Genomic DNA, 12,462 nt, shown 5'->3' on the forward strand with positions numbered 1-12,462 from the left:
ATTTTGGGCCCTACCTAAGCTGGTCGAACGTTTCGTTTGGGTCTGTACCCTAGCTGCACTGATGAGGCCTGGAAGGCCGAAACGGATCCGTCTGCAGGTATTGGGATTCCTTCCAGTGGATGCTATTTTGTCATTCTGATCGGATTTTCTCTACTGTTCCGTTTTAATTTTAATTTGTTTTGCATTATGTGGCTGTTTGCTGTTTTATGGGTTTTTCCCATTTGCCTTTTTAAATTTTTATATATATATACATATATATATATATATATATGTGCTAGGCCCTATAGTATGTATAATGCTATCTATTATTAATTCTTTGTGTTCAACAAGTTTAACAAAACATTCATATGTATACTGGTACGTTCAAAAGCAATGTCCAAAGCAGAGAGTCATGCTAGGTCACTAGGTACTAACCACAGTTCAGTCCATTTTCAGTATTATTTCCTCATTACTCAAAGAAGGTTTCCTTCAGTATATATAAAACAATGGAGAAAAATATCACTGATTTGTATCAACATTTTCAAATAGTTTTTTTATTGAAACAATATTTATTTACAAAGAAAAAATAAACAGCTCAGATCACAGCATTTTGAATTTGACTCAACTTGGCGCCAGTGAACTCATTATAAGTTTATTATGGGAAAAAAAACTGTACATTTGTGAGTTTAAAGGGAAAAATATGGCAGATCTAATTCCCATACAAATCTGGTGAATTTTACTCAATAAAATCCCGGTGTTTTCTTCTTATAGTCGATGGAGATACACCTCCCAAGAAGAAGAAAAGAAAGAACAAGAAAAAGGAAAAGAAAGAAGGAAAAGGAGGAAAGAAAAGGAAACGAGAAGAGAAAGCCAGTGGGGTAAGGCAGTCTTTACCAATAAATAAAAATAATACTAAATTTGTAATTTTTAATTAATATTATTAATTGCACTTAAAAATTTGCTTGTTACAAACCATCAAATTAAGATGAGATTTTCAATTGTTTAATTTCTAGTGTAGCCAAAGTTTGTTGGAAAGAATGGCTGTAAAAACTGTAAAAAAAAAATTTAAATTTGTTTTCTCATTATCAAGATAGTCGTAATAAATTGGCAGGAAGTATACATAAAACCTGCATTAAGAGGAACAGACAAAGTATAATAGTGCTTCATTTCATATCATTTATTTGTCTCAAAAAATTTACAATAAAAGGATCAGTAAGTAACAAATACAAACAAAAGTATGAGACAATACACCCCAAAATGAACTTACTGTATCACTGTCGAGTGAGGGCCTTTCACCAAAAAAACAAAAAAACAAAAAAAATGCTTACAATATAAAAAAATTTGTTTAATTTGGTGATGTTGGTGTGTTTACAGGATGAGGAGGTCGCAGCAGCAGCAGCAGGTAGTGATGTTGATCTACCGGTAGGTGTTGATGAAGAGGTCAAGCCCAAAAAAAAGAAAAAAGATTCTGTTCCAAAGGTAAGATATTGTATATTTTATGTAACATACCGAATCAGATCCTACATCGTCAAAAGGAAAAGTATGTATTTTCTGTCTCTGGTAAAAATATGTCCTTTTTTTTTTATTAAATAAATTGTTCAGATATTTTTATTTTTTAATTGTTTAGTTAAGCTTTTAAAATAGATTTATGAGTTGTCATCTGTGCAATTATTATTAACATTTTTGTCTTCAATTCGAAACGATTTAAGTACTAGAAATTAAAAAATTTTATTCAAATTTAATTTTTAATTACTATAACTACTTATTAACTCTCTGCAACTTTAAATCGCAACTTAAGACCTTTTTGTTTTCCGATGGTATTACACTTGCATAGTGCACCTTTGATCTCTTGAAATTGGTGCCTTATAAATTCGTGATATTATTATTATAAGTTACCGATTCTGAAGTCTTTGTAGAAATGCCGGCGGTTTATAGTTTTACCTTTAGTTAAGTTAGTTAAGTCGGCCCTTCTGTTTTGTAAAAAGCTCGGCTTGTTTTGAATGCCCCTTTCCATTTCTTTTCAACATCTTTGTTCTTCATTTTTGCTATATTACTTGATATTCATATTTTATGTGATGTTTGAATTGATTTGGAATAAAGTTTACGTGATACTTGATACTTGAGATTTAAATGTTGTAAGAGATATCTCAAAAGATATAAATAAGTTGTATGATCTCTCTTAATTTTTTTTTGTTAAACTGTGTACACACAGGACCTAAACTGAAACTGTACAGTAAATTGTATTCAGTTGAACTATAGTTTTTTAATACAAATTATTATATAACAGTTTAGTATATTGATTGTTACTATCATTTTTTTTTACATCATATTATCATCATTGTAATCATCGTTGTCATAATCAGTCAGTTACGTGATACTTGATACTTGAGATTTAAATGTTGTAAGAGATATCGCAAAATATAGAAATAAGTTGTATGATCTCTCTTAATTTTTTTTTGTTAAACTGTACACACAGGACCTAAACTGAAACTGTGCAGTAAATTGTATTCAGTTGAACTATGGTTTTTTAATACAAATTGTTATATAACAGTTTAGTATATTAATTGTTACTATCATTATATTTTTACATCATATTATCATCATCATTGTAATCATTGTTGTCATAATCAGTCCAATGAATGTTTATGGTCTTTCTAAAATATGGTAGTGCAACTGCTTTCTGCAGCTCGCACCAGAATTGATTTTTTTTTTTTCTTTTTGGCTATACTATCGCAATACTTGTTTTTTCCCCAGGAACCAAAAGAACAGAAGAGCTCTCTTCAGCTGATGCATGAGTTTGGTTACGAAGAGTTTGAGATGGAGTATGAAGATGAGGACTATGAAAAGATGACAACCTATAAACAGTATTGTATTGGAATCCGACCGCTCATACAGGAAAAGTGTCCGAAGATCACACCAACAAAGATGATCACATTGCTTGCTGCCCTCTGGAGGGAATTTTCATTGATCAACCCTTTCAAAGACGAAGGTAAGAATAATAAATAGTTATTTAAAAAAAAATCAATGAGGATGTTCTTAAGGTCTGACCAAACTATTAACTTCTATAGGACAACATGATTTATGCCCATATTTTGGTATAATATGACCGTAATATGGTAATAATCATGCCCATATATGGGCTCATCATGCCCATATATGGTAATAATCATGCCCATATATGTGCTCATCGTGCCCATATATGGGCTCATCATGCCCATATATGGGCTCATCATGCCGATATATGGGCTCATCATGCTCATATATGGGATCATCATGCCCATATATGGGCTCATGATGTTCATATATGGGATCATCATGCCCATATATGGGCTCATCATGCCCCTGTGGGCGCATCACACAAATTTGTCACATAAATTGTGATAGTGTGGACAGAGCTTACAGTTATTTGTCACATAAAATTTGATAGTGTGGACACAGACTTAAGCTCTTATGACTTAAGCCCTCCAACATGGCTTCGGAGGCCTCACTTTTTTCTGTACAAGAATTGGCCAATGAGCAATATAGCTATTATAGTAGAGATCAGTGCGTTGAACATGTTCAAATTAAGATGAGACCAAGATGTATAGACTTCATGTTCTTGACTTAAAATTAAGGCATTAGCTATTCTACACCCATCTTATACCAGTATCAGATTGGATGTTATTTCATGTATGGAATGGATTAGGACAGTAACATCCAATCAGAATTAGGAATTGGTTTGAATGGTAATGGTAATGGATGTAGACTTGTAAAGTGCATAAATTTACAAGGTCTCTATGCACTTTCAACAAATGTCCAAAAGAAGTTGAATGAATAACAGAAACAAATAAGGTGAAGAAGACAAAGAAAAAGGAACAAAAAATAGAAAATCAGTTTAAGACTGGTGTAACAATAGTCACAGCCTTAAAATAATCTTTTAAAATATTTGGTTGACGTGGCGAAGATATTGATTTATTTCTTTAAAGCCTGCCCATATATGGGCTCATCATGCCCATATATGGGCTCATCATGCCCCTGTGGGCGCATCACACAAATTTGTCACGTAAATTGTGATAGTGTGGACAGAGCTTACAGTTATTTGTCACATAAAATTTGATAGTGTGGACACAGACTTAAGCCCTCCAACAGGGCTTCGGAGGCCTCACTTTTTTCTGTACAAGAATTGGCCAATGAACAATATAGCTATTATAGTAGAGATCAGTGCGTTGAACATGTTCAAATTAAGATGAGACCAAGATGTATAGACTTCATGTTCTTGACTTAAAATTAAAGCATTAGCTATTCTACACCCATCTTATACCAGTGTCAGATTGGATGTTATTTCATGTATGGAATGGATTAGGACAGTAACATCCAATCAGAATTAGGAATTGGTTTGAATGGTAATGGTAATGGATGTAGACTTGTAAAGTGCATAAATTTACAAGGTCTCTATGCACTTTCAACAAATGTCCAAAAGAAGTTGAATGAATAACAGAAACAAATAAGATGAAGAAGACAAAGAAAAAGGAACAAAAAATAGAAAATCAGTTTAAGACTGGTGTAACAATAGTCACAGCCTTAAAATAATCTTTTAAAATATTTGGTTGACGTGGCGAAGATATTGATTTATTTCTTTAAAGCCTGCATCACATTATTTCTTATTTACAGTAAAGAAGAAAAAGAAGAATAGAAAAGTTGCTCCTCTTAGAATTAAGCTTGGAGGAAGAAAACGAAAAGCATCCTCAGTAAGTACTGTACAAAATGGAGAAACAAAAAAACAAATGAATCCGATTAATAATAGTTAATGAATTGAGAAACATAATTTTAATTCATTTACAATTTTAAAGATGGAGGTAATAACATTGAAACTGCACCTATTTGTTGGACAGTGAATAAAAGAATTTAAATTTGTATAAAAAGAGATAAAGAAATATTTGACAAATTAATTGTCCCACAACAAAATACTTTAAATTTGTCTTGGATACAATACATGAAATTTATATACAATTTTTTTTTTTATTCTGGTGAGATTTTGTAAATTTGTCATTGGATGTTATTATTATTTATGTTTCTCCAATTCTGAACTCCTACTTACTTCCTTCTCTTTGTTAAGCGATTATTCTTGTTATTATTTACTAGCATGCTCCCATTTACCAAACTAAGTGCATGACCTCTGACGCAGTGTTGTCACCATAGTTGACTTGTTAATATTAATTGAACATTTATTCTCCTGATTAATATTCTCATGTAGTGTAGATTTAGACCTAATGTATAGAGAAGAGGGAGTGTTTTATTGGATGGAACAGCATATTAGAAAACACTCAAATTTTCTACAACCATCAAATAAAACATAGTGCCATGTTTATGATCCTTGGCTAGTTATACAGGAATACAGGGGGTATGATGACAGAGCAGTGATATTATTAATCTCTATATAGTAATGTAAGTTAATTAATAATTTACTGTTTGAGAATTTCAACAATTACTGTGTCTTGGGCAAGAACACAGATATATTTTAAACGCGTTTAAATTAATATAATTTTGAAGACAAATCCACCAAAATTTCAGTCAGTTTTCTGACGATGCAAAAAACGCCAATTCTCTGATCACGTTGCAGAGTGACAGTGGCAGTAATTATAGCGAAACTGAACTACTGGAAGAAGAAGCCCCCGCACCTTCCGACACAGTGGTGAGTAAGACGACAGCGCGTCGTCCCAGACCCCGCAAACCGCAGAAGAAACGTAAAAAGAAAACAACAAGTTTTCCCGGTGAAGATGGCTACGAGGTACATTTATTTTTGTTGCTTGATGAAAAAAAAAGACTTGTTTATTTTTTTTATGCATGCAAATTTTGATCATACATTAATTTTCGCCTAATCATGTTTTATTTCCTTCTCCCAACAAGCATGGCTGCACGTCATATTTCAAAATACTGCCATCATAGTAGTTAATCAATATTTCATTAAGATAAGCCTCACAATATTGTTTAATCGGATAATTATATATATTTATTTAAAATAATGGTATGCATATGCATAAGCTGCTGTGAAATACATACTCTATATATACATATATAGAGTATATACTATACTTCAACTATAATTAATTGCAATCAACATACATTATACTTCCCCCTCCCTTTAAAGTCGGGCACTCGCTGCAATATGCGACGGACTCGTGGCTGATGAATCCAACTCTGCTGCCTCTGAACGTGAGAAATTGCAACACCATCTGCTGATTTGGCGGTGGCAGTCTGAACAGATTGTTGTTAAAAATGATCCGTTACGCGCACGCTGTCGCATTGCGTTCTCTATAGAATCTCGTTGGCTGACTGCCGCCGCAGGCAGTATGTGTCCGGCTTTAGCTTAGCAACTACTCTCCCAACATATTCCTATTGAAATTGCTTTCATTAAACAGTTTACAGTTGATGCAAAGGAAGTGAAAACATGCGCACTTGTCACAGTGACAGATAAGCTGCACCTTTGATTATGCAAGCACATGTCCATACTATACTGCCCTCATTCGAAAAAAGGTGTTAACTAATAAAGTTTTACTTCTGATTAAATAACATGTTTCAGGTTTTCTCAAATGCTTAAGCAATAGATGTTTTCTAAATTTTCACTAGCACACCTCCAGCGTAATGTACTGTAAACCTGCACAGTTGATTGGCTGATCGTAATGAACTTGTGACCTCTAACCTATGATCAATATGCAAATCTGAAATATTAATAATAATTAATTAATATGACATTTGAGTATAAAATGTTAATGCTTTTTGTAGTGACAGTTAGAAAATATAACATCTTCACATGCCAAGCTTTGAATCTAAGCTGTATATGGAGTACAGTGTTAAAAAATCTAAATTCTTTGGGTTTTTATTGGGAGTGTTAACTTCAAAAAACTTGTAATAGAAGTAGCAATCAAAAACATATATTAAAACAGCCAGTAATTTTTGATAAGTTCACCATTGCAATTTAACATTATTGTTTGATGGTTATTGTATGTACCAGACTGACCATCAGGATTATTGTGAGGTCTGTCAACAAGGAGGAGAGATCATTTTGTGTGACACCTGTCCCAGAGCTTACCATCTTGTGTGTCTTGATCCTGAGCTGGAGGCTGCCCCTGAAGGCAAGTGGAGCTGCCCGCACTGTGTAAGTATCCTTTTGCAAGTGTTTACAGCAACATGCTCGTTTTTATTTTTTCAATTTGAGGAGAGCTTATTAAACTTATTAATTATTAATATTAAGGAAGGAGATTGTACAGACTTGGGGAGAAATGATTAAACTAATGTTCAGTTTAAAAGAGGTTGTGACAGTATTGATGAAAGAAAAGATAACTTATAAAATCTGGAAATGAATAATTAATTGAGTCTTGTAACGAACGAACCTTTGTGTTAAGCCCTTCCCCTTTAATATTGTTGCTAAAGTCCCATCAGACTGACAAATTGTTAAAACATGCACAAACATGTGAGTTTGTGGGACTACATGTGCGCTTGTTAGATATGCCCATAATCGTGGCCCTGATCTGATTGGTTAGTTATTAAGTTTGATTGACACTTCGGAAAGGTCCCTTGTATTACACAGGGTAGGAAGGGAACCTGCTATGTGAGAAAAAAATCCAGGCCTGAGAAAGGGAATTAATTCTACAGACTTGAAACAGATAAACGTTAGGCTAGGGAAAGTGGATGGATGAATTGAATTGGCTGGAGAGAGGTATGTACAAAATTGGAATATTGTTCCTAATTTTTTGAGTTTTAAAAATAATTTATCTTTTAATTACAACAGGAAGGAGAAGGGATTCAAGCTGAGGAGGAGCCTGATGAACACATGGAGTTCTGTCGTGTGTGTCACGATGGTGGTGAGCTGTTGTGTTGCGATCAGTGTCCGTTGTCATATCACATCTTCTGTCTGAACCCGCCCTTGAAGCAGATCCCAGATGGTGAATGGCTCTGTCCAAGATGTTCGGTAAAGTATTATGTTATCTGGCTTGTTTTTAAAAGTCTACTAAATAAAAGTAGACAATGGGTATCCATTTGTAGTTTTTTTTTTATCAGCATGCTAGGGAGCAGAAATAATGCGTATCCATCTCTCTAGTTCTTTATCAGCATGCTAGGTAGCCGATAAAATGTGTAACCTTACAAACATCTTCTGCCATTCTTTACTTGTAGTGTGAATCTCCAAAGGGTAGAGTGCAGAAGATATTGACATGGCGTTGGACAACACCTCCAGTGAACATGGATCCCCTGGACCCACAGTGTGGCAGTCCAACCAAGAAAGAACCTGGTGTAAAGCCAACACGCGAGTTCTTCTGCAAGTTTCACATGATGTCCTATTGGCATAGTGATTGGGTGTCCGAGTTACAGGTATGGTTTTGCTTTTTAATCATTAATGGTTGTCCAAATTTACATATTTAACAAAATTCTGGTCAGCGGGTTGATAGTTGATATCAAGTACAAGTATTTTTTCCTTCCTGATAGCTTGAAGTTTTTCATACCATCATGCATCGTAACTACATCCGCAAAACTGACATGGAGGAACCGCCTCCACTTGAGGATGGTGAAAGTTATGGTGGCGCTAATGAAGCAAAGAAAAAGGAAGAACAATCTAAACCAGAGGATGATGTCGGAGACCCAGATCATCTTGATCTTGAGAATCGTTTCTACCGCTATGGCATCCAACCAGAGTGGCTCCAGATTCAACGGATCATCAACATGAAAACAGATCGTTCTGGAACCATTTGGTACTTCATAAAGTGGAGGATGCTGCCATACGATCAGTGTGCCTGGGAACTCGAGGATGCTGTACGAAAGATGCCAGATGGACAGAAACAGATTGACTACTTCTTCAACTTAAAGTAAGAAAATTAATCTAACCATGTACAGTACATATACAATTCTATGGGCTCATAATTACCTTACAGGACCTATGATTCCCAATTTTGATTGTAGTGGCATACACAAGTTTTTATATAACAATTTATCGTCTATCCTTTTAATTTTAAATACAGCATAAAAAATGTTTTTCTCTTGCAAAAGGGAACAGATTGATCAAAAAGATGGGAAGAAGAAAAGAGATAAGAAAAAGAAGAAGGATGGAAAAGAAGATAATAAAGACAAGAAGAAAGAGAAGAAAGAAAAAGAAAAACCAGAACCTGTGGTTGATGTAATCAGTTATTTTATTTTATATATATGTTATTTTATTTTATATATTGATAACATAATAATAATGATAGTGTAGTTTTTATGTAGCGCTGTATCTATCAAATAAGATGCTCTAGGACTAGGACTTTCTTCCCCCCAAAGGGTCGCTTCATGTCTGTGCTACCCAGTAACCCGGTACCAGCAACTCTCGTTGTCCACCACAGAGGCTGTCTGTACTTGTACACTGGAGTATCCCCCTACTCATCTCGAATGATGTACACTGGAGTATCCCCCTACTCATCTCGAATGATGTACTGGGTTCTTCTCTGTACTGAGCCTTTTTCCGAGAAGACTTGTTCTACCACCAGAACCAGAGGCGAGTGTGCCGTTTGAACTAGCGCAGAAATTATGGCTGTAGGTTGCGCCACACCTTATAAATTCTCGGCCATTCGACATCTACTCCATCACATTAAACCATATAGGGCTTAATCACATTAAACCATATAGGGCTTGATGTGATGGAGTTGCGATTGTGTGGTGATTTCATCTGTTTTCTGGTTAACAGTAATGATTATTTACTCTTCATATAGTTCATTATTCTTAAAGCTAAATGATAAAAGCCTTGAATTTAAGAAAACATTGTTTAAAGAGATGGACTTTTAAAAGGGCTTTAAAGTGTTGAAATTGTCTGCTGGGTGTCAAAAGGTATGGTATTCCAGAAGAAAACTGAAGCCCAGGAAAAGGAGTGGTTACCATAAACCTTTGTTAAAGGATTGGTAGAATATAAAAAAACAGGCCAACATCAGAAAAAAAAAGTATGATTAGCCATGGCTAAACCACCACACTTGTGCAAGTAATAAGATTATATCATAACTGTTTTATTTTCTTATATGCTAGCCACGCAAGAAGTATGAACAGCAGCCTGACTACATCTCAGAGTGTGGCGGGAATCTGCATGGTTACCAGCTAGAAGGCCTTAATTGGCTGCGTTACTCCTGGGCTCACAATACAGACACTATCCTAGCAGATGAAATGGGACTCGGCAAGACGATCCAAACTATTGCATTTCTATACAGTTTATTTAAGGAGGTCAGGATGCATGCCTTTTTTTTTTTGCTGTTAAAACGCTGTCCAGATTATCAAATTTTGTTTGACAAAAAACATCTGTATACCCATATATGGTCATGATGTGCCTATATTTAGTCATGATTTGCCCATATATAGTCATGATGTACCCATATATGGTCATGATGTGCCTATATTTAGTCAAGCCGTATGTGTTTTCTCAAATATAATTTGACAGTCTGGACATAACTTAAAGTAAAAGTGTAATATTTTCACATTAGTCAATGTTAAATATACTGATGAACTAAGAGTGTGTGGGGCAGCATGTAAGGTGTTAAACTTCTGATCGTAAAATCGGGAGTTTGAGGCTGACGCTCATCGCATTGCTTGTGTTCTTGGCGAAGACACTTTACTTAAGTTTGCCTCTCTTCACCCAAGAGTATAAACAGTGGGTGGTGGGGGGGGGGCGTGGGGTTTATGCTGTTAACTTGTGCATTGGTGACTCTGCTACGACTGTTCCAGTCAATTAATAACAGTAACGTGAGAATTATAGGCGATTATTCGCTACATCATACGCAAGAATAATATCCTGATGAAGGCCAGTTTAGAAAAACGAGACCCTGTAGCATTTTTTTTACAGCTTAAGGAGGAGATATGCACATAGACCCCTCGCCCCCTTTTACAATACTAATTAAAAAAAACCTCAAAATATACATTTTTAAAATCTGCATTAGTTCATAACCTTTTAGAAATGTCACATCTGATGTCATGTAGCATTCATGATCATCAATTTCTTCAATTACATTTGTAATGTCCTATTCTGGTGCATGAAAATGCAGTAAGAAGTCTTCAGCGTGCACTGTACTGTTAAAGGGGGGAAACCTGACAGTGTGAAAATCTGACAGCAAAGAAAAATACACATACATAAATGATATTGTGTACTCCAGGTGACTGTCCGACAATTTAGAATTTTAATGGTAAAATGCATGTCAGTTACTCTGACAAGTTTGGTATGTTGATAACACTCTTTGTAGCATTATTACAGTCAGTCGTTATTTTAAATAATCATGATCATCTTGTTGACTTTAGGGACATTCAAAAGGCCCGTTCATTATCTCTGCGCCATTATCAACAATCATCAACTGGGAGCGAGAATTTGAATTCTGGGCTCCAGATTTTTATGTTGTTACTTACATTGGCGATAAGGATAGCAGGGCTGTCATTAGGTAAGTAGCTAAATTACGATTTTGGGCGTTTAATAGTTATAATAATGATCCTGATATCTCAAATTTGCATGATGCCAATTTCAAGCCAGTACTGTTAAAATGTGCAAGAGCATTGTTAAAAAGGTTAGCAAGGCAAATAGGAGGTCCCTAGCAATGGCGGCGACAATAGAGAGCACTAATTTCAAATTGGTTTTGTCTATGTCTAGTTAAATGTACGTGGCTCCAAGACATTTTATGGTAATATGTTGTCTTTCTGTTTTCATTAAAAATAAATATTTTTTGTGTACAGAGAACATGAATTCTCATTCGAGGATGATGCTGTGAAAGGTGGAAAAAAAGCGTACAGGATGCGCAAAGACTGCACGGTGAAGTTCCACGTTCTGCTGACATCCTACGAACTCTGTAGCATTGATGCTGGAACCTTGCAGTCTGTTGACTGGGAAGTACTTGTTGTGGATGAAGCACACAGGCTAAAGAACAATCAGTCAAAGGTAGTAATGACTTACGTAGCATCTTTTTGCAGAAAGGCTCAAAAGAATGGTTAATTGTGGATTGTATTGGCCTTAGGGTTTCTTAATGCAGGATTGGGAATTTTACCCAGGGTGTATTGGTAGTATACACTCAAAATATTTTCCACAAGGACTAAAAAAGTTGAAATGAAATAGGTGGTTTCTAGATGTTCATGTCTTCAATGACAAAGGAATAAACTGTGGTTTAAATAAAATAACACTGTATAGCTTTGTGTTTCCCAGGCCCAACTAACCCAAAATTGCAGAAATCTAGAGTCGAATGACTGACCTTGCTTTTGAAATGTCACTGTGGTTGGGTAACAAAAGTGCTTTTTGCCCAAATATAATGACTGTATAAGCAAACACTACCTATAAGCAGTGCCTGAGAAAGAAAAGATGATGACTTGAAAGAGTCGATTTTGCACGACAGCGTAACTCTAGAACAGATTTACTCATCCCTGACTGTCCTACGTTCTCTGCACAAAGTAGATTTGAGGTAAATTGTGTGCTAGAATCTAGGCGACAAGGAGAACTTGACGCTCTAGCATGCACAGCTGACG

At 35.2% G+C, this 12,462-nt stretch overlaps 1 protein-coding gene across 4 annotated transcripts in view; it reads left to right on the top strand.

Moving 5' to 3' along the window:
* LOC117110224 (chromodomain-helicase-DNA-binding protein 5-like) overlaps positions 1-12,462 on the top strand; it is a 29,278-nt gene that overhangs the window by 1,014 nt on the left and 15,802 nt on the right. For 3 of the 4 annotated variants that reach the window (XR_004445646.1, XM_033252847.1, XM_033252846.1), the window contains exons 2-14: positions 751-857; positions 1,354-1,458; positions 2,734-2,968; positions 4,630-4,706; positions 5,579-5,746; positions 6,971-7,114; positions 7,748-7,927; positions 8,131-8,325; positions 8,440-8,816; positions 8,998-9,124; positions 10,000-10,191; positions 11,257-11,393; positions 11,683-11,884. Coding sequence is in view for 3 of the 4 variants with exons in the window: in XM_033252847.1 (XP_033108738.1) it covers positions 751-857; positions 1,354-1,458; positions 2,734-2,968; positions 4,630-4,706; positions 5,579-5,746; positions 6,971-7,114; positions 7,748-7,927; positions 8,131-8,325; positions 8,440-8,816; positions 8,998-9,124; positions 10,000-10,191; positions 11,257-11,393; positions 11,683-11,884 (2,246 nt within the window). In the remaining variant the exon portion in view is untranslated. The remainder of the gene's footprint in view (positions 1-750; positions 858-1,353; positions 1,459-2,733; positions 2,969-4,629; positions 4,707-5,578; positions 5,747-6,970; positions 7,115-7,747; positions 7,928-8,130; positions 8,326-8,439; positions 8,817-8,997; positions 9,125-9,999; positions 10,192-11,256; positions 11,394-11,682; positions 11,885-12,462) is intronic. The other variant, XM_033252848.1, reaches the window with a different exon arrangement.

This window comes from Anneissia japonica, unplaced genomic scaffold, assembly GCF_011630105.1.
Source record: "Anneissia japonica isolate Jap-2015-1 unplaced genomic scaffold, ASM1163010v1 scaffold287930_len349246_cov199, whole genome shotgun sequence".
Taxonomy (NCBI): Eukaryota; Metazoa; Echinodermata; class Crinoidea; order Comatulida; family Comatulidae; genus Anneissia; species Anneissia japonica.